The sequence below is a fragment of the Chiloscyllium punctatum genome, chromosome 4 (genome assembly GCF_047496795.1).
Source record: "Chiloscyllium punctatum isolate Juve2018m chromosome 4, sChiPun1.3, whole genome shotgun sequence".
NCBI classification, from domain to species: Eukaryota; Metazoa; Chordata; class Chondrichthyes; order Orectolobiformes; family Hemiscylliidae; genus Chiloscyllium; species Chiloscyllium punctatum.
Window position 1 is genome coordinate 95577091 of NC_092742.1, and position 22894 is coordinate 95599984.

Below are 22894 nucleotides of genomic sequence, written 5' to 3' on the forward strand. Positions count from 1 at the left end.
TGGCAGAGGGTTGTTTTTCAGACCAGAGGCCTGCGACCAGTGGAGTGCCACAAGGATCGGTGCTGGGTCCACTACTTTTTGTCATTTACATAAATGGTTTGGATATGAACATAGGAGGTTTAATTAGTAAGTTTGCAGATGACACTAAAATTGGAGGTGCAGTGGACAGCAAAGAAGGTTACCTCAGATTACAACGCGATGTTGATCAGATGGGCCAATGGGCTGAGAAGTGGCAGATGGAGTTTAATTCAGAAAAATATGAGGTGCTGCATTTTGGGAAAGCAAATCTTAGCAGGACTTATACACTTAATGGTAAGGTCCAAGGAGGCATTGCTTAACAAAGAGACCTTGGAGTGCAGGTTCATCGCTCCTTGAAAGTGGAGTCGCAGGTAGGTAGGATAGTGAAGAAGGCATTTGGTATGCTTTCCTTTATTGGTCAGAGTATTGAGTACAGGAGTTAGGAGGTCATGTTGCGGCTCTACAGGACATTGGTTAGGCCACTGTTGGAATATTGCATGCAATTCTGGTCTCCTTCCTGTCGGAAATATGTTGTGAAACTTGAAAGGGCTCAGAAAAGATTTACAAGGATGTTGCCAGGGTTGGAGGATTTGAGCTATAGGGAGAGGCTGAACAGGCTGGGGTTGCTTTTCCTGGAGCGTCAGAGGCTGAGGGGTGACCTTATCGAGGTTTACAAAATCATGAGGGGCATGGATAGGATAAATAGACAAAGTCTTTTCCCTAGGGTGGGGAGTCCAGAACTAGAAGACATAGATTTAGGGTGAGAGGGGAAAGATATAAAAGAGAACTAAGAAGCAACTTTTTCACGCAGAGGGTGTACGTGTATGGAATGAGCTGCCAGAGAAAGTGGTGGAGGCTGGTACAATTGCAACATTTAAAGGGCATCTGGATGGGTATATGAATAGGAGGGGTTTGGAGGGATATGGGCCAGGTGGGACTAGATTGGGTTGGGATATCTGGTCAGCATGGACGAGTTGGACCGAAGGGTCTGTTTCCGTGCTCTACATCTCTATGACAATGACTTTATGAGGATGGGGTGAAAGGAGTTTGTCAGTGCCTACTGCCATTTTAACACATCAGCTACACAAAATTGATAATTTTAATGCTGATTGTTTTTCTCCACCCATTTGTACTCAGGTTTCCCTCCTAAAAGCACCAACTCATGCTTCACTTGAATGTATGCTGGGTACTTCCTTAAATCTTCAATTAATTTATTTTTCTTTGGGAAAGGTTTTCCAATTTAAAAAATACCATATAAATTCGTATTGGTGTGCATAAGTTTGGTTCAACAGTAGTACTGTTGCTCCTGAATATGGCAGAATACTTGAGTACACAATTTATACCATTACTTCACTGCACAACACAAAAGAAAATTGAGATATTTTTTCTCCAAGATTAAATGAAGACCTTGTCAATTCTCAACACTGATCTACGTGCAGCAGAACTTTGTGCCCAGGCTAAAATTATTCCAAATTTGCAGTACAATGAGGAGAGCAAAAGTGTGAATCAAGTTGGACAGTTCCTTCAAAGACCAGTGTAAACATGAGCTGAACAGCCATTGTAGCATATGTTTCTATTCATTCCAAAACCAACTTCACAAAATTAACTATTAACTAGACAATTATGATAATGCTATGACTGCCTGCCTAACAAACACCATTATATTTTAAAAGTATTATCTGCAAAATGAGCTGGTACAATCATATGATGTGAAAGATATCATATTAAAAAAATGGAGAAACCAGAGACACAAACAGAACAATATGTTGATATGGTTAGACAAATTGGATGGGAGGAAGCTTGTGTGGAGCATAAACATAGACCTTACACAGCTGAGTGAAAAAGCACACTTTGTGCTGTACATTCTATATAATTCTATGTTGTACCTATACAACAAATGGGGAGTCAAACTTTAACTCAGAGTGAAACTAATTAACAATTTAGGTTAATCAGTAATTCTGTCAGAGCAACTCTCCCATTGAGAGCAGAATGGAAATATAGTAAAACTATTGGACTCTTGCGCCAACTTTATTTTTGAAACAGGGCACTGTGATCAGACACATTTTAAAATCAGTGTTTTAGTTGACATTTAAACATAAATTACATCATGAATCTACAGATGAAGAGACAGTGTTCCAAGATATTGTGCAGGGGAGAGTTCAGAATTTTGTTGCACCAGTTAGGTACCTTGATGACAGCTCCAAAGGCACCTTGCCCCAGAAGTTGCAGCTCCTCAAACTCATTGTAATAACGCGATAGCTGCTTCTGGGTGTCTGTGTAAAGAGACGCAGTGAGGATCTGGCTGTTTGGGATAACAGTTTCTGCACAATCTGTTCCACCTGCTGAATCTGGTGACAGGAAAATGAACCACATTAGTGAGGTGTACATAACAAATGGGAATGAAAAATAAAAGTGGAATTTTATACAGTTCATTATACAGTTACAGCTTCCTCTCATTTAGCAATCCTAACGTGCTCCTAAACAACAACCTGCAAAAGAAAAACAATTTTTCTACAAGAAAATTTGGAATAAAGATGGGTAATGTTCCTGACCTGCAATTTTTATATTAAAAACCTATTGTCTTCCCTGATCCAAAAACCATCTTCTTACTAACTCCTAACAACTTGTTAGCTCTAAAGTTTCTCCTGGCTTGCCACCTCTCCCCCTTGCTTTTTCCCCTCAATGACGTGCCCATTGTCACTTCTTCTGCTCATCCTTTCCCTGCTGAACATAACTGCTCACTGCCTATCCAGCTTGCCAGCTCGCCACTCTGACCTACCCACATAAATCTCCCAATTCACCAGTTTCCTCTGCTACTCCTATTCTCAAGCAGTCGCAAGGATCAGCAAAAGGACTTTAACGGTTTAAAATTTATACAATTGATTTAAACAAAGATACGGAAGGCGTTGCTGCCACATCTTGTGGGTGGCACGGTGGCACAGTGGTTAGCACTGCTGCCTCTCAGTGCCAGAGGCCTGGGTTCAATTCCCGCCTCAGGCGACTGTGTGGAGTTTGCACATTCTCCCCGTGTCTGTGTGGGTTTCCGCCGGGTGCTCCGGTTTCCTCCCACAGTCCAAAAATGTGCAGGTTGGGTGAATTGGCCATGCTAAATTGCCTGTAGTGTTAGGTGCAGGGGTAAATGTAGGGGAATGGGTCTGGGTGGGCTGCGCATCGGCGGGTCGGTGTGGACTTGTTGGGCCGAAGGGCCTGTTTCCACACTGTAAGTAATCTAATCTAATCTAATCTAATCTGCCGACAATACAAAGATAGCTAGGAAAGCAACTTGTGAAGAGGATACAAGGAGGTGACAAAAAGATACTGGACATCAAGCGAGTTGGAAAGGATGTGTTAAATATATTATCACTAAATTATTAATTCCGAAACTCAACTAATGTTCTAGGGACCTGGGTTCAAATCCTGCCACATTAGTGGAATTTGAATTAAATTAGAAAGAAATCTGGAATTACGAAATCTATGGATAACCATGAAACCCATTGCTGATTATCAGAAAAACCCATCTGGCTTACTCGTGTCCTTCAGGGAAGAAAATCTGCCTTCCTCACCTCATCTGGCCTACGTGCGACTCCAGACACACAACAGTAGGGCTGACTCTCAACTGTCCTCTGAAATGGCCCAGCAAGCCACTCAGTTCAAAGGCATCTAAGGATTGACAATAAATTCTGGCCAGCTAATGACACCCAGTTCCCACAAGTGAATTAAAAAAATACTATTTGGAAACTCTGAGATCTTGACAAGTAGTATAAAAAAGCATATTATCCAAATGGTAAAAGATTGCAGAGTTCAGATGCAGAATATTCTGGGTGCCCTCAAACATGAATTGCCAAAGGTTATTATGCAGGTCAAGTAACTCAAGAGTGCTAATAGAATGTTAGCATTTATCACAAGGGGAACTGAATATAAATGCAGGGAGTACAAAGGGGAATAGAATGGGAGTGTTGCAATATTAATCAAGGAATAGCAGTGAGGAGGAGCGATATCTTGAAAGTATCATCACATGAGGCCATATGGATAGAAATTAAATCCACAAAAAAACAAGCATGCTTTTGGGTGTGTAGTATAGACACCCAAACAATCAGACAGAGAATCAAATATGTAATCACATTTCAGAGAAGTGTAGGAATAATATTGCAGCAATAGTAGAGGATTTTAACTGTCTAAATAACAACTGGGATAGTTGTAGTTTGTAGGGTAGGAAGGGAACAAGATTCTTAAATCGCATCCAGGAAATCTGGGATGGAGAAACTGGATAGAGGTAGGTGGAAAAGTACTCAATAGTAGGAAAGAAGATACTGACTTTAACGCAGTTAAATTTACGAAACTTATGGAAAAGGCGAAGGATGGGACAGGAATAAAAGTTCTAAACCAGAAAGGGCTAATCTTACTAAGCCAAGATACAATTTGACCCAAGTGGACTGGGTGCAACTGCATGCAGATGTAACTGCAAATAGCTATGGGAGGCATTTATGAAGGAAACAGCAAGAGTACTGGACAAGTATATTCCTATAAAGGCAAAGATTACGACCAAGACTTGAAAACTCTAGATGTCAAGAAACAAAGATGAGGATTAAGAAAAAAAGATGGCAGAATCTCAAGACTACGATTAAAAAGTCCGAGGGAGAACATAAGATGATATATTGGCATGTAGAATATAAGTAAACTCGAAGAAAATTTTAAATATATAAAAAGCAACAGAATAACTTGGGAAGGGCAGGCCTCATTATTCTGTATGCACGCGGACCTGGAAGATATGGACACAATCCATAACTTAGTACTGTGCATGGTCTTCGCAACGAGAAAGGAAAATGCAGTAGACACACTAGGGTACAGTACTGAAAAATATCAGAAAAAATTAAACAGAGAGGGAATGGGCATTATTTTTCTTGCAGCAACGAAGGTTAAGATGAGCCTGACAGTTGTATAAAATAATGAGGAGCATAATCCATTTACATTAATAGGGAGTCTGGATTTAACTTAAGATGTAGAATACAAAGAAAAGGGTTGAGGCAAAATCTTGTCTTTCAGCGGGTGCTCCAGAGGGAGTCTGGAACTCACTGCCTGAAAGAGTGGTTGGGTCAAAAACTCTTGCAAAATTTAAGCAGTATTTAAACTTCAACTGGTGTTGCTATAGCTTCCAAGGCTGTGGGCCAAAAACTGGAAAATAGGATTAGTTCAGACAATTTTTTTTTTACTGATTGGCGCATACATTAACTCCTTCTGTGCTGTAAACATTTTTGAGTCTTTGAAGTTATGTTTCAGTTACATGGGCACTCGTGAGACTGTAATGAAGTATTGTGCACGGTTTTGGTCTCCTTATTTAAAGGAAGGTTCACTAGACTAATACCTGGAATGGCCAGGTTGTCTTATGGGAAAAGGATAGGCAGAGTAGGCTTGAAACCACTGGAGCTTAGAAGAGCAAAAGAGAAATAGATTAAAGTATACAAAATCCTGAGCAGTCCTGACACTGTGAACATAGAAAATGCATTTCAGTTTATGAGGGAGTATAGAACTAGTGACAACTGCTTGAAAAATCAGGGGTCACCAATTAAAAACAGCAATAAGTCAACATTTTTTCCTTCAAAGGGTCATGAGTCTTTGGAACACTGCTCTTGAAAAGGTGATGGAATATTACACAGATAGATATATTCTTGTTAAGTAAGGGGTTGAAAAGTTATAATCCTATCAGCCAGGATCTTATTGAATGGCAGCGGAAGCTTGTTGGGATGAACAACCTACTCCTGGTCCTAAATGATGCGTGTGTAGAGGGATTACTAGAGAATGTGAGTGAGAGTAACCATACAGAAACAAATTGGAGGCAGCACTATACAGGGAACATGCCCAATTTACCAACAGTGCTAAAATGAAACCCTGATTAGAATGTCTGAATAATCAAAAGATAGGAATACGAAATGTTCCTTGTTCTGGAGTAATACAGTGTTTAGGAAATGTAACATAAAACCTAAAATCTGACCCTCTAAAATCCCAAGTAGTATAAAATGCCAACGTTAGTAATGAAGAATGAATCACTTAGTGCTTCAAAACAAATGTAAAACATATGATTCAGGTAATTAGTAATCAAGGAAGATAGTAGGAAAACATCCAAAATGTTACAATAATCAACAAGATAATCAATAAAATCCAAGCTATTCATAAAAATAGAAGAGCTAGTGTACTAGATTAGAGAACTTGGAAGAACTGAAAGCTCTTCATGGCTAATGATTTTGCTGACACTCGCCACTTTATGGTGGGTGAGGGAAAACTTCTAATGTGGTGTACTGGTGGTAGACCTCTCACCTTCTCGACTGTCTTCATTGCAGGTCGATGGTGTAGGTACCAGTTGGGGCTTCACAAAGGAATGTTCAAGCAGCTGCTGAGGACTCCAACGTGCCTTGTCCTCCAAGCACACACATCTACAACAAATGTCAACGTTAGAAACATCATCTGACAAAATTTATATTGTGAGCTACTCCATGACCAACAACCACCCACAGCTTTATTGGTTTACTCAATTAGATGCTTTATTTTGAACTAAACCACTATCCTCAAAAGATCAATGAGGCAGGGGTGGGGTCAGAATAAGAGGTTCTTAAGGAAAATTATATTCTATTTGGTCAATGCTTAAATTAATTCGATAGTTGAATACACATAGTCTGTATACATGGAATATTTAGATGAGGACAATGCACTGAGATGAACTAGGCACTGCCTGACATTTTGGAGAGCCAATGAATTGCAGCCTTTATGTTCCCACTCAGTTGTACTGTGACTGGGAGAAAACTGCATAATTAATTCTACCCAAAGGGACTTCCAGTCACTGTAAGGAGATAGAGATACACACACTAAATCAGGTGTGAAACTGAAGGACTGAAAACAGTCGAGGTATATCCATACTGAGAACTGGTCTTGAATAGGGGCATCAAACCATGTTTGTCTGTCTTTTCGCTTAAGAAGTCACACAAGGTACTCAAGGTTTCTAAGGGGAATGATTCGAACTTCAAGTGTCTAAGTCACAACTAAGTTTTTAAGAGAATTGTATTGGTAAATATAAGAAATCTTTCATATATTCACCCAACTTGTGAAGCTACATTAATAGAATTATTCAAACTAAATGGCTGCACAAAGAAAGCACTATTACAGATACAGCAATGAGTGGCAATTTGTTTACATGAATTGAGTGAAAGAAACATCTATTTCCCACATAAGTCCCCTTTAAAAAAGGTGTTTTTTAAAGCGTTGGTTTCCTTCCTGAAGAACATTTGTATTGAGACAACGGAGAGATGAAGATGCAGCGCTCACTTTAATGTGCTAGAATTCTGATAGTTGTGTAACACAGAATAGATCAACATCTGGATATGGATTCTCACTTAAAAATCCCCCTGTACTAAGGTACCAACCTCAGCCATACTTGCAACAAAGCAGCAAGGACAGGTCAACTGCTTCCCAAATAGAAAGGGACAAAGAAAGCAAAGAGAGAGAATGACAGAGTTAGCCAGCACAACATAATCTACTTTGTGAAGGAACTGGATGCCTGATTTATACTCCAGCTGTTTTAGTGAATAGAGTTTTTTTTTAAACTACCCATAAGCCAGTTATAAAATTCCACGGTCACATGAAGGTATCAGTCTGAGATATAGGGCATTTTCAACCCATGTCTCGTCATAAACACACTTCCTGATTCGGTACAATCTAAAACTCCTATTCCCACAAACCAGAGAACATTAACCATATCTTAGAAACAATCCACCGTTCAGCAAGAATGTTTTAAATGGTGAGGACTGCCTGATAGGCAGGGAGTTCTTTTGCATATCTTAGCCAACATTAAAAACATAAGAATAAACTGTGGACGCTGGAAATCTGAAAATAAAACAAAAACAGAAATCAGAGAAACTCAGGAGATCTAGCAGTATCTGTGGAGAGAATGTAGAGTTAATATTTCGTGTCTAATGACCCTTCTTCAGAAAAAAAACATGATTAATTAATCTTTTACTGTATCACCATTTATGGGGCCTAACTGTGTGCAACTGACCTTCATGATTAGCTAAATCACAATCTACATTTTAAAAATATTTGTGACTGTAACGTACCACCAAGACAACCTGCGTGAAAGGCACTATAAAAGTGTGAATTTCTTCTTTCATTCATATTTCTGGTAATACTCCAAAGTTTTCATTCACAAACCATTTCCCATTGTGCAAGGGATAACCACATTTTTAAAAAAAAGAGAAATTAAAAGTAGCTATTTCATTATTTAGTTGGTTTTACATGGAGCTTTTTTTTTTATTACTTAGTTGGACCATGAGGATGGAAACCGATGCTTCTCACTTGCAATATTGGCCCTGTTGTGGCAGAATTGTGTGTAAGCACTAGGCACCAGTTAGGAAATAACAGTCTCACCTCTAACAGAATCTCAAGATATAGAACCCATGGACCATGTATAGCAGAATCAGAGTCTGCAACTTACTTGTTGAGGAAATCCTGAAAGTCGTTGGGCAGATTGCTTGGCACAGTTATTGGGTATTCTTTTACAACACTGCCCTGGCTGAGAGCCAGCAGAAGGAGGCCCAGCCTCCATACATCCCCCTTTTTACCACTCTTGTAAGGCAGAGCATTCTCACTGAATCGTACTTTAGTCTGTTCAAACACATCCTCTTTACAAATGTCAGCCAGCCGCTTAGAGATGCTGTAATCTGTCAACTTCACGTTGCCTTCTCCATCTACCAGAACACTTGAGGCACTAAGGACCTTATGTACCACAGAGTTATTATGGAGGTAGTCCAAGGCTGCCAAGAGCTGTGCTGCATAGTGCTGGAGTCGCTCAACTGCAACACGTGTCCCTTTGTTCAGAGCATCCGAGAGGCTGGAACCATTTACATACTCGACAAGAAGGTTGACCAAAATGGAGTTCTCCTTCTCTTTGCAGCACATTGTCATGTAACGTACCAGGTTAGAGTGGCTCAGTTTCAACAAAGAGTTAAATTCACTTTCTGCACCTTGGATCTAGAAAAACAGAAGCAGAAATTCAGTCATGCCTCCTGACAGCATCCCTCTGGGTTGGGATATGTGCTGTAGAAATGTGGCTGTTACGGTATTGAAGGAACAACACAGAAATCACAAGTACAAATCCCACCAATGGCAAATTATGAAGTTTGTAGAAATCACCATGAAAGTTCCTACATTGTCACAACCACCAATCTGTTCTTTCTCAAAGCCTTTGGAATAAGTCCCTCAACAACCCAGTCTGACCTAGACTAAGCCAGTCCCAAATAATATGGACACACTTAAAATGCTCTGAGGACAGGCAAGGAGAAAGCAAATATTCCAATTGCTCTGGTAAGTGAACGGGTGAGATCAAAATTAGAGGCACACACCCATCCAGCAGCAAGAGAAAAATGATAAAACACAAACTTTCCATATTAGTTTTTATTGGATACAAATGCTACAACAAAGCTGTGCTCAAACACATTTATTGTCGCCAAAGACCTGCTAAACACCTTGCCATTATCTGAAGGGAAATGACCATAGTGGACTATAAAAATGGACTTCAAATAAATAAGATTTACTTCAATGTATTTACTTCAAGCTGAAATTTAGAATGGGGAATTTTATTTTGAAGGCATCAAGAGGGGAACTGATGATGTAGTGTTAATGTGAAACACTAGTAATCCAGGATCCCACTATAACAGCCTGGGGACAGGAGTTCAAATCTCACTATGGCAAAAAAAAACTGAAATTAATAGCGACTGTAACATGTATCATAAAAAAACCATCTGATTTATGAATAATCTATGGGGAAGGAAATCTGTCATGCTTACCGGTCTGGTCTCCATTCGATGCCAGACCCACAGGAATGTGGTTGACTCTTAGCTGCCCTCTGAAATAGCTAATCAGGACTCGAGCAATTGGAGATGGTCAACAAATCTCAGCCTTGCTAGCATACCCACAAACCATATAATAATAGTGAACATCACAAATGGTAAGTGCAGAAATTGATAGTATTGCTCCAGTTACCACTTCAGAATATTACTTCAGGATAAATTTATCCATTTTCCACATCAGACATCATCAGACTGATCAAACTAGTGGTAATTCACAGTACTCTAGATCATGCAAACAAAATTCACAGATTTCCTGTTCAAATAGGTATAAATACCTGCTTTCTGCATTTCTCGACTTTGTCCTTCTCCTCGCTAGTGAGGAACTTGCCCATTTTTTTCTGCCACTGAAGAACCCATTCATAGATTACCACAAAATTTCCTGTCAATTCTTCCAAGCCATAGTAGACTGACCGGTTCAACTGCTCGTTCTCACCTGTCACAAGACAACAAATGAGAAATTTTCCTCTCACCTCCTAATTTACCACCATACCAACCAAATCCAGAACCAAGGGTCAACAATCAAATGTTCAAATATCACTGAGCAAGTATAATAGTCAGCGAAAACTTTTCCTCACCAATAAGTTTTCCCCTGTGTACAGTGAACCCTCCAGTTGATCCCATGTTGAAATTTATAAGTTTGTATGGTTGGGCATTGTCCTCATTGCTACATACAGAAAGTTGCCGTTCTCGCCTGCAAGTGCAAAAACATTTTCCATTACAAAGTTTATCATCAATAGAACTACATTGTGACTTGAATCGACCAATCTTGTACAGCACTTTTGCAAGACAGATGAATATGTTAACTTCAATTAAAACAAGCCCAACTTAAAATGTGGATCTAACCAAGTGGCCTAATAGGTGCGATGGGTAGACACATTCTAGACAGAGTGATCAAGAAATCAGTATGAATTCTACTTGCATTTCAGGACTAAATCTGGCAAACATTGCCAATTTCTAAATAGGAGGTCTGTACCCAATCCATACTGTGTCAAGTTAAAACCTATTTGTACAAAATCGTTACTGCGATTGCTCTTAAGTCTACCGCAGTAGTGAGACCCGACAACATAGGCCAGGCTAAAGAAAATGATTATAGCTTCACTGACTCATACATATCCTTGGAATTTCACGACAGGGACAAGATTCCTAACTGAGATATGCTGCAGCATGCTGATTCGATCAGGATACACTCATTGCTAAGCCAATGACTCCTGCAGTGGCTTGGCCATATTCACTGGATGGATGCTGATCTGGACAGTGGTCACTGGCCACAACCTCTTGGGCTGCTACATCTCTGCTACAAGAACACCTGAAAGTGAGCTATTAAGGTGGCAAACACCGTCTGCCGTGCTGGAGGCACAGTTTGGAGGAGCATTAAAAAAGGCAACCAGAAACAAAAAGCTCAGTTGGCTGAGAAGAGTGTCCAGAGAGAAAAGAAATAAAGAGGCCAGTGAATTGTGCCATCTCAGCCTACTGTCTTCCTCTGCAGTAAATGTGGCAGAAATTGCCATTGGGCTCCTTAGCCCCACCAAGTGATGTTTAACAGAGTCTATCAACACAGTGCAAGCCATCATCTTATGATATAGAAGTGCTGCAAGATGAAGAACGAGAGAGATGGATATCTAAATTCCCCAATGATAGTGAGTTAGGTAGCACAGTAAAAACTGCATATGGGAGCAAAAAATTACAATAAGACATCGATAAATTAAGGGCAAAAGACAGTAACAGATGGAGTTAAACATGAGGAAGTACAAGATCATCCATTTTGAATGCAAGAGAAATAGATCAGAAATAAAAACAAAGTGCAACAGAAACTCTAAGTCTGGTAACATCTGTGGAGAAAGAAACAGGCTTAACATTTCAAGCCTGATATGACTCTTCTTCAGAAATACATCAGTTTATTTTATAAACATTACCAGCAGGACAGCAAGGGTCTTTTCCCTCGGGTGGGAGAGTTCAAAACTAAAGGGCACATTTTAAGGTGAGAAGAGAAAGTTTTAAAGAGGATACATGGGGCAATGTCTTTTTTAAACACAGTGGTTCACGTGTGGAATGAACTGCCAGAGGAAGTGGCAGATGTAGATACAGTTACAACATTTAAAAGACATTTGGATAAGTACATGAATAGAAAAGATTTGGAGGGATATGGGCCAAGCGCTGGCAAGTTGGCCTAATTTACTATGGGAACATGGTCAGTGTGGACTGGTTGGACCAAAGGGCTGTATGACTCTATGACTTAGACCCTTGGGCCTACTCTGCTACTTACTAAGATCATGGCTGATCTGGTTACTCCACATTCTTGCCTATCCCAATAACATTTTACGCCCTTCCTTATCAAGGATCTATCTACTACTGCCTTGGAAATATTCACCACCTTTTGAGGAAGTGAGTTCTGAGCTGTAGGCCTCTATAATTCTCTGACCCTCTACAGTATTTATTAACACAAGCATGTTGTACAGGAGAAAAGAAGTTATGCTGAATTTTTATAAGACACTACGTAGGCCTCAGCTGAAGGATGGTGTACAATTCTGGATACCACGTTTCAGCAGGAGATGGAACAGTGGTAATGTCACTGGACTGGTAGCCAGGAGGCTGATGGTGAAATCTAAATTCAATTACAAAAGTCTGGAATTAAAAATTAGTCTAATGGTGATTACACAACTGTTGGTGATTGTTATAAAAACTCACCTGGTTTATTAATGTCCTTTAGAGAAGGAAATCTTGCAATCCTTACTAGGGCTGGCCTAAATTGGACTCCAGATCCACTGCAAATCTAGTTGACTTTTAAATGCCCTCTGAAATGGCCTAGCAACTTACTCAGTTCAATGACATCAGGACGAACAACAAATTCTGGCCTTGCCAGAGACATTCCCATATTATGCAAAAATAAAATTTATATAAATATCATGAGTGGGTCTTGTTTCCATTACAAGATGCACCAAGGGTATCCAAGGCAGTGGGCACCCCACTTCAGCCTAACAAGCTGTCTTAACACCAATCTCAACAGAATCTCTCTTAAAGGGCCAACTTTGATATTTCCATCTCCCCTAGTCTTTCAAATGCAGAAGGAAACTATACAGATTTTTTTAAAATCTCACTCAACATCCATAAATGGCACATTGAAAATGCTAATTTGTTAACGTGACTGATGAACTACTAGTGCATTAATTCAAATAGGTTCAACCTGCATTTGGCACCCAAGCTCTTGTTCCCTAAATTCTGCTACGAAATCCATACTTTGAGCGGCCGTTGGAATTGGTTCGACGTTGGTTGTTCCCTCCCTTTTTGTGGTCAACTTGGTCCGCTGCATTTTCATTCGAGTTGGTAGGAGATTGCCTGTTTGAAGCAGGAATTTTAGAAGAATTTCCTGGAATGGTCACTTGTGCACTTTCCCGCCGCTCCTGGGGGGAGTGAAGAAAGAGAGAAAGTAGAAGTGGAAAATTACACTTACAAACACACATCATTATGGCATGGAGGGAAAGAGAGCCCAACTGGGATTAACTGAACCCCGATGGGAGCATTTAGTCATGGGTGTCAGGCAAGGACAAGAATTAGCCACTACTATACAGCGGCATGGTGGCTCAGTGGTTAGCAGTGCTGCCTCAGAGTGCCAGGAACCCGGGTTCAATTCCAGCCTCGAGCGACTGTCTGTGTGGAGACATTCCCCTTGTACCTGTGTGGGTTTCCTCCAGGTGCTCCGGTATCCTCCCACACTCCAAAGATTTGCAGGTTCGGTGAAATAGCCAAGCTAAATTGCCCATAGTGTTCAGGGATGTGTTGGTTAGGTGTATTAGTCAGACAACATGTAGAGTAGTTGGGGAATGGGTCTGGGCGGGATACCCTTTGGAGGGTCGGTATGGACTTGTTGAGCAGAAGGACCTGTTTCCACACTGTAGGGATTCTAAACATAAATTCTATTCTGCCCTCCCTCACAACCATTATTTGGTCTGCCAATCTCTTCTTTAAACTTTGCTGTGTACACCAGCCATTTCCCCTTGCCAAACCCCTTTATATTTCACATGTACTGTTCCATAATTTTTTATCAATCCACACGTAATTGAATATTTTTAAGACTGAGTTAGACCATCAGGAGAGTCAGAGTATATACAAAGTACAGAAAAAGTGGAGCTGTAGTTACTATCAGATCATTGATTTGAGGGGTTGAACATCTGGCAAAATTCAACTACATCCTTGTGCAGTTCAGGCAAGTAAAAATGTTTTGACATTTTAGCTTGAGTTTTTCTTACCCCGAAATGCAACACCCACAACTCCTTTCTATGACCCATTAGCAGTATAACTTGATGAACTTCTGCCCATTTCTGATCTGCCTGAGTATACGATGGTCTCCATTTCCTCATTAAGACATCATTTTTAATATAGTAGCACACCGGGATACATCTGGATTTTTCTTTAATGTATGCTTTTTGGTACAATTGGTTTAGTTTCTCATCTTTCTGCTATAACTCAGTTAATTTCTCTGAACTAAAGATGTCTGCTTTGTCATCTATTCGCTCCTGGTTTGTGTCAACCATTTGATCAAACAGGGTCTCTGCTAACTCCACTTCAGCTTTCTTAGCTGTTCTCTTTGATCTCTCCTGTTTTAACTGGTGACTTTGTGACCTCATTACCAGAGTCTGGATAAAATCCCGAATTGTCCATCTTTTAATAGCTTAGTTGCATCAGTTTCCACTGGCTTTTCAACCACAGTAGGCAGCACTCCTACCGTGAATCAGCTATATCATCATCAAGGACAAATTGCATTCCTGGAGTTGACAGTTTGTCCAATACCCCAACTCCACTCTTCACTGGACACTCTAACCCCACACAATATAATTGAGCACTTCTGGTCTCGGCGTGAATTCCCATTACTAGCACCTTTTTCTGGCCATAGTCCTTCAGAGGTACATATCTCCTCACCTTTCAACATGAAAGAGTAAGAGGATCGTTTATCTCTTAACATTGTAACCTCTTTATCTGCTGCTCCTGGCCTATGCAAGTTAAACTATATGCCTGCAAATGTGAAGTTAAGAAGATCCAGCACTTCCTCCTTAACCAACCTCCAACCAGATTGTACATTCTGGTGCAGCCTCCGCTGTTACCACTCCAACAAAATATGCTAGCTTATCTTGTTTCCTAAATCAGCTTCCCAGTGCTTTTTCTAACCCACCAACACTGATTTCACGTGGCCCAATTTATTGTAGTGAAAACACCAGACCTTTCTAACTGATCTTTCCCCTTCAAGGTTTCCTTTTTACCTTGTGGTAAGTCATCGTTATGATTTTCACCGAGATCTACCTTTTCCTTTATATGTAAGGACTTCTCTTTTCCCCAATTTCTATCCCTCGCGGATTGAAATTGATTTTGGAAGCCAAACTTTAATTTATGGACCAACTCATAGTTAGCAAACATTTCAGCTGCTAATCTTGCCATTTTAACTCTTTGCTCTTCCACAGGAGTTCTCACTACTTCAGGAAGTGAATTTTTGAAATCCTGGCAAAGGTTCAACTTCTTAAGTTCAAATTCTCTCTCCTTCTTCCTTTCCTTCCTCTCTTCTCTCTTCCTTTCGTTTTGTCCTGCTAAAGCAATTTGCTCTTTTTCTCTTTCTTCTGCTTTTAATTCAAATAGCTTCATTTCTTTTGCCTCTAAATCAAACTACTGCACTTTCAATTGAATTTTAGCCATCTCGAAAGATTCTGATGGCGTTTCCAGCAAATCTCAATGCTCGGCTATTGCTGTAATTCTCTGTCCTTTCCTCATGAAAGGAGGCAGCTCCAACTCCAGCTTGACTGCCAATTCCAGCAGCTTAGTCTTATTCACTGCTTTAGAACACTCAAGGTCACTTCTTCTACACTTAGTGGCTGAAAGAGCTATTGCTATCCCAAGCACTGTTTAAACCAACCGAAAGCAACACCCAGAATAAAAGACACTAACACCTAACACTCATTGCTTTCGAGTCCAGCAACCCTCATCCCATATCCGAACTGTAGAACAAATCCTGCAAAGAGCCCCCAGTCTGTTATGGACCAAACCAGACTCCCTCCAAACACTTCAAGAAAATAGCCCAGACCCTAACTTTTCTACTTATTTTAAACAGGTGTATATATTCCAGGAGTGCTTCAGCAGATCAAAGCTCTTCTGTTTTAAACAAAACAGTATTTATTTACAGAATACTGAATGAACCACAAACAAAAGAGAACAGAATACACAATACCTTAACTTATTCTATCCCAACCTAATGACGCCGTTCCAAATTTCTGCAACTGAGAGGGAGAGAGGGAGAGGGAGAGGGAGAGGGAGAGGGAGAGGGAGAGGGAGAGGGAGAGGGAGATTCAGCATGGAACACCTATTTCCATGTAGCTGTTTCTTTGACCAGCAGCCTCAAAATACTGACCAGCACTCTGGACAGCCAGACAGCGAAAAACCAAACCAAACCAGAGAAAAGCTGAGCTGGGAGAGCTGGCCACTCCCCTTTCATTGTTCAAATTTTTTTAAAACTTGAAAGCCTTTTTCCTGGGGCAGTATCTGTTAGCTATAATCAAGTCGGCCCTAAAGCCCATCCAAACCAGACACGCCAGAACGTCTGCATTTATGACCACTCTGAAGAACAACAACCATGTACATCCTGTCCCCCAGCATTCCCTCCAACAACCTGCTCACCACCGACGTCAGGCTCACTGGTCTCTAATCCTACCCTGGCTTGTCCTTACCACCTTTCTTAAACAGTGACAATACGTTAGCCAACCTCCAGTCTTCCGGCATCTTACCTGTGACTATCGATGATATAAATATCTCAGCAAGGGGTCCAGCAATCACTACTGTAGCTTCCCATGCAGTTCTAGGGTACACCTGATCAGGTCCTGGGGATTATCTACTTTTATGCGTTTCAAGACATCCAGCACTTCCTTCTCTATAATATGGACATTTTTCAAGATCTCACCAAGATATCCCCACATTGTGTATCTTCCTTGCCCTTCTGCACAGTAAACACGATACAAAATAGTTGTTCAATATGTCCATCTCCTATGACTCCACACAAATGCCACCTTACTGATCTTTAAGAGGGCCTACTCTCTCCCTAGTTACCCTTTTGCCTTTAAAGTATTTGTAAAAACCCTTTGGATTCTCCTTAATTCTATTTGCCAAAGCTATCTCATGTCCCCTTTTTGCCCTCCTGATTTCCTTCTTAAGTTCTTAAGTATACTCCTACTTTCTTTATACTCTAAGGATTCACTCAATCTATCCTGTCTATACCTGACATATGCTTCATTCTTTTTCTTAACCAAACCCTCAATTTCTTTAGTCATTCAGCATTCCCTATACCTACCAGTCTTCCCTTTCACCCTGATAAGAATATACTTTCTCTGGATTCTTGTTATCTCATTTCTGAAGGCTTCCTATTTTCCAGCCATCCCTTTACCTGCGAACATCTGCCCCCAAACAGCTTTTGGGAGTTCTTGCCTAATACCATCAAAATTAGCCTTCCTCCAATTTAGAACTTCAACTTTTAGATCTGGTCTATCCTTTTCCATCACTATTTTAAAACTAATAGAATTATGATCACTGGCGCCAAAGTGCTCCCCCACTGACACCTCAGGAAATAAGGCAGGGCAGGTGACTAAGAGTAGGTCAGGTTTTGCACTTTCTTTAGTAGGTACATCCACATACTAAATCAGAAACTTTTCTTGTACATAATTAACAAATTCCTCTCCATCTCAACCTTTAACACCACAGCAGTCCCAGTCTACGTGTGTAAAGTTAAAATCCCCTACCATAACCACCCTATTATTCTTACAGATAACTGAGATCTCCTCACAAATTTATTTCTCAATTTCCTGCTGGGTTTCTTTCTCTCTATCTCTCCCCCCTGCACTGACCTGACCATGTGCTGTCTTTGTCTGTCCCTCTCCCTTTTAAAAGTGCCGTTATTTTAACTTTTTTTTCCTCCAAAGTTCCAAAACAATGCAATCACATACAAAACAGTAATTGCTGCTCCCGGAATTCAAGGAAGTTACCTCCACCTTAAACACCGCAAAAAAGGAGCAGCCTGTTACGGACAGAAATTTTTCCCGTCCTCCATCTTGAATTACCCAGAATCATATTTAAGGAATAATGTATGCTAGCAATAGTTGAACATTCTTTCTGGTGCAAAATTACAAAAGGAAAAGTGGCCCAAGCACAATTTATAAAAGAAATCAAGTATAGCATTAGAATCAAACAGGAATCATATCAATTTGCTGGAAAAAGTGGCAAAGCTAAGGATTGGGACCAGTTTAAAATTCAGCAAAGGAGAAACAAGAGACTAATTAAGAGGTGTGAAACAAGAGTGTAAGAGTACTACATGAATGGTAATAGTAAGAATGTACAAACAGAAAGATTAGTGAAGACAAATGTAGGTCCCTTGCATGGGAGAAACAGGAAAATTGATCATGAAGAACATAGAAATGGCAGAGCAATGAAACAACTACTTCAGGTTTGGATTCACAGAACATGCAAATAATTTCCCAGAAACAGTAGAGAAGCAAAAGTTATTGGGAATGATAAATTGAAGAATATTGATATTTATAATAAAAAAAGTAGAGAAAATAACAGAACTGAAAGGTGACAAATATGCAAGACTTCATAATCTACATCTAATAATGGAGGTGGCCATGGAGGTAATGGATGGTTTGGTTGTCATCTTCCAAAGTTCTGCAGATTCTGAAACAGTACCAGCTGAATGGAGAGTGGCAAATGGTTAGACAGTGTCGACATACATCTATGCAAGGGTACGTCCGCTTGACAAATCTACTGGAATGTTTAGAGGACACTACTGATAAACAGGTTCAGCAGAATCAATGGATTCGGTGTATTTGGATTTTCAGAAAACATTGATAAAGCCCACATAAATTAGAATGCTAAAGCACGTGCATGTGGGATAATATACTAGCGTGGAGAGAGAACTGATTAGCAGACAGAACACCAAGAGTAGGAATAAATAGGTATTTTTCAGAGTAGAAACTGGTAGCCAGCTTGGTACCACAGAGATCAGTGTTTGATCCCCAGCTATTCACAATACGTATCAACAATCTGAATAAGGGAATCAAATGCAGTATTTCCACTTCTGCTGATGACACAGAATAAGGAAGAATTGTGGATGGTGAGGAAGAGGTAAAGAGGCTTTCAGATGATTTTGGCAAGTTGAGAGAGGGGACAAATACATGGCAGCTGTCCACTCCTGTGTAGGAAAAACAGAACAGCAGAGTATTGATAAACTGATGAAAGATATGGAAATATTGATGTACAAAGGGACTTGGGAATCCTTGCATACCAATCGCTGAAAACAAGCATGCAGCTGTTTGAAAACCAAATGGAATGTTGGTCTTCGTTGCAAGAGGATTTCAGTACAGGAGCAAGGTTGCCTCACTATAGCTGTACAATTGGTGTGGTTTTGGTATCCTTACCTCAGAAAGGATATACTTGCCACTGAGGAAGCACAGCAAGTATGCACTAGGCTGGTACATGGGATGGCAGGTTTATCATGCAAGCAAAGATTTACTCACTGGAATTCAGAAAAATGAGAGGAGATCTCAAAATTCTAACAAGGAGAGACTGGGTACACAAATAGTGTTCAGGTGAAGGAGTGGGGAGTTTACAACAAGAGATCACAGTTTCAGGTTGTAAAGTACACCATTTAGGACTGAAATGAGGAGACATTTCTTCACTCAGAGGGTAGTGACTTTGCGGAATTGCTTTCCACACGTGGCAGTGGAGGCCAAGTCACTGAATATATTTAAAATCAAACAGATAGATTTCTAGGCACTAAAGATATCAAAGGGATTGAGTAGAGAATCAGAATATGCATTGAAACAGAGGATCAGCCAAGATTTGTGGGTGGCACGGTGGCACAGTGGTTAGCACTGCTGCCTCACAGCGCCAGAGACCCGGGTTCAATTCCCGCCTCAGGCGGCTGACTGTGTGGAGTTTGCACATTCTCCCCGTGTCTGCATGGGTTTCCTCCGGTTTCCTCCCACAGTCCAAAAATGTGCAGGTCAGGTGAATTGGCCATGCTAAATTGCCCGGAGTGTTAGGTAAGGGGTAAATGTAGGGGTATGGGTGGGTTGCGCTTCGGCGGGTCGGTGTCGACTTGTTGAGCCGAAGGGCCTGTTTCCACACTGTAATGTAATGTAATCTAATCTAATCATATCATATTGAATGAAGGAGCAGGTCTGATGAAACCTACTATTTTCCATTTCACTATTTTGCATTTTCTGTTTCTAATAATATGCTTGGAGGTGTGCAAAATATGATTAGTCCTCATGATTCAAAGCACCCATATATACAGAGTCATCCCTCCATACCATGATCGTTCCATTTCTGAGAACCCCTGCGAATTATGAAACTCGTGAGTGTAGAGCTCATTTACACGTAGGTTAAAAATAAGTTAAAAATTGCAAAAATTGATTTTTGTTATGACTTACTTTTTAGGGCAGATAGGTGAATTTCATGCAGGATTTATTTTACAGAGGAGTTATTGGTTTCAAAGGACACAAAGACAATGTTATTTAACACCCCACTTTATCTGTGCAACATCCAGTAGCCAAATGGTCACGTGAGTTGCTATAACAAGTTCAAATAACCTCCCTTCCCAGGCACTCCCCCTCTCTTCCACTCCTCCCAGCCACCTACCAGATTCATTCCTCCCACTGATCAACCAGGTCGTACCCTCCACCTGTCTTCACCTATCCCCACTTCACCCCACCACCAGCCCCCGCTATCCTCTTTATCTGCAGCTCCCCCTACACCCACCCTCAATCCTGAAGGAGGGATACATACAAAACATCGACTTTTCCACCTCCTGATGCTGCCTGGCTTGCTGCGTACCTGTCTACTTTGGATTCCAGCATCTGCAGTTTTTTTGTCTCATAACAAGTTATCCACAAAGGTGATGAGAACACACAGGACTTGATGGTAATGCTGAATCCATGTGTTTGTTTGACATTGCTAGCCTACCTACTAAAGTAATATCTAAAGAAGCCATTATTATCTGGTTTTCAGCATTATACCATTGCAGTCTAGATTGTCTACTATTGTCCGAGTCTGTATTCGTTGAATTAAGAATTTAGCAACTATCCCTCAGAAGCCAGAATCTTGAAAATAATGTATCCCCACATACCTGTTTGGCCAACTGAGTAAGTTTCTTTGCATCTCTCTTTTCCTCTTCTAATCTCTGAATTTCTTCAAGGATTTCACGTTGCTAAAAAAAAAAGTTGAACAACTTTTGTCTTAATTTTTTTTAAATCACATGTTTGGCATAGAGTGAACTGGATGGTTAAAAATATGAACACAACATGTTCATAACATCCAGGTCAGGCAGTATCTGTGAAAATGGAAGCAGAGTTAACATTTCAAGTGACCTTTTAACAAAACTGAAAAATATTGTTTTTAAGCTGTTACATCTCTAGATAAAGCTTGGAATACAAAAGGAAGTTGCGGTGAGTCTTCATAAATTAGTGATTACATCTTAGCTGAGTACTTCGGTCAATCTGTGGTGCCACACTATATCAAGATAGTGTGTGGAATGATTTACTAGAATGCAGGATGTAAAGTCTCAGTTATCTGCCAGACTGGAGAAGCTGGGATTGTCTTACTACAATAGCAAAGCTTAGGAGGAGAATTAATATAGGAAGGGCGGCACGGTGGCACAGTGGTTAGCACTGCTGCCTCACAGCGCCAGAGACCCGGGTTCAATTCCCGCCTCAGGCGACTGACTGTGTGGGGTTTGCACGTTCTCCCCGTGTCTGCGTGGGTTTCCTCCGGGTGCTCCGGTTTCCTCCCACAGTGATAAATTGCCCTTAGTGTTAGGTTAGGGGTATGGGTGGGTTGCGCTTCGGCGGGTCGGTGTGGACTTGTTGGGCCGAAGGGCCTGTTTCCACACTGTAATGTAAATCTAATCTAACAATCTAATCTAAATCTAATCTAAAAAAATGTTTGCCAAAAAAAGCCACAGGGAAGGTATGAGAAGATCCCTTCCCTTAGTAAATTTAAAAGTTGGTGAAAGCAGGTTCAGCAGTAACTTTCAAAAGGGAATTCTGCTTAAAAAGGAAATCACTTCAGAGTAAATATCTAGGAAGTGGCACAAATCAATAGCTCTTTCAGAAAGCCAGCACAGAAATGACAGATTAAATAGCATTTCTGTATGCTATACAATTTCGTAGTTTCACTATAGAAGACTAGTTGTCACAGATAATTCCCAGCTAATAAGTGTGGCCCTGAGGTCAAGAATTGGGAAGCTCATCAACGTTGTAACGGACTAAACTTTAGCAATACTACTCAGAACATCTGGGAACTTAAGTTTTCCAGACTTAAGGCGAATCTTTACAGGAGGAGATTATCAACTCATTAGACAAGCAAATGGAAGTATGGCATAGATTTTCAAAATTGATCTTAAGAACCATAGTTTCAGATATTCACTGATCAAAACAATAAAGGCGAGCCTAAATGTTTAAAACTGAAATCAGAAATTATATTACGCAGATTTCTTTTTCAATTAGTGTCTAAAACATAGGAAGAAATTATAGATCACAAATAAATTACTCCAGCCCGTCAATCTCTATACACAACACATTGCAACCACTTGAAAATGTACTGTGATACTCACTCTGGCATTTCTTCTTATCAGTCGCCATTTTAAGGCTTGAATTTTAAAATAGTTTACAGGGGCTTAAATCAAAGCAAGTATTTTATCATGAACATTTTTTGGTGAGACAGACAGTATTCGACACATTCAGTAAAAATGTCATTAACGCATAGATTCAAGACTTTAACGTTGCTATAAGAGTCAGAGAGTTGTACAGCATGAAAACAGACCCTTTGGTCCAACTCATCCAGGCTGACCAGGTATCTTAAATTAATCTAGTCCCATTTGCCAGCATACAACCCATATCCCTCTCAACCTTTTCTATTCATGCACCCATCCAGATGCCTTTTAAACAGCTGGAATTGTACCT

General features: G+C 40.4%; 1 protein-coding gene across 1 annotated transcript in view; it reads right to left on the minus strand.

The window, feature by feature from the left end:
* The window catches only part of LOC140475996 (eIF-2-alpha kinase GCN2-like), a 127087-nt gene that overhangs the window by 85199 nt on the left and 18994 nt on the right, over positions 1 to 22894 (minus strand). The window contains exons 5-11 of the mRNA XM_072567898.1: positions 21061 to 21141; positions 13146 to 13309; positions 10487 to 10602; positions 10187 to 10344; positions 8498 to 9033; positions 6331 to 6446; positions 2206 to 2366 (exon numbers count right to left, since the gene is read on the minus strand). Of these exons, the coding sequence (XP_072423999.1) occupies positions 2206 to 2366; positions 6331 to 6446; positions 8498 to 9033; positions 10187 to 10344; positions 10487 to 10602; positions 13146 to 13309; positions 21061 to 21141 (1332 nt within the window). The remainder of the gene's footprint in view (positions 1 to 2205; positions 2367 to 6330; positions 6447 to 8497; positions 9034 to 10186; positions 10345 to 10486; positions 10603 to 13145; positions 13310 to 21060; positions 21142 to 22894) is intronic.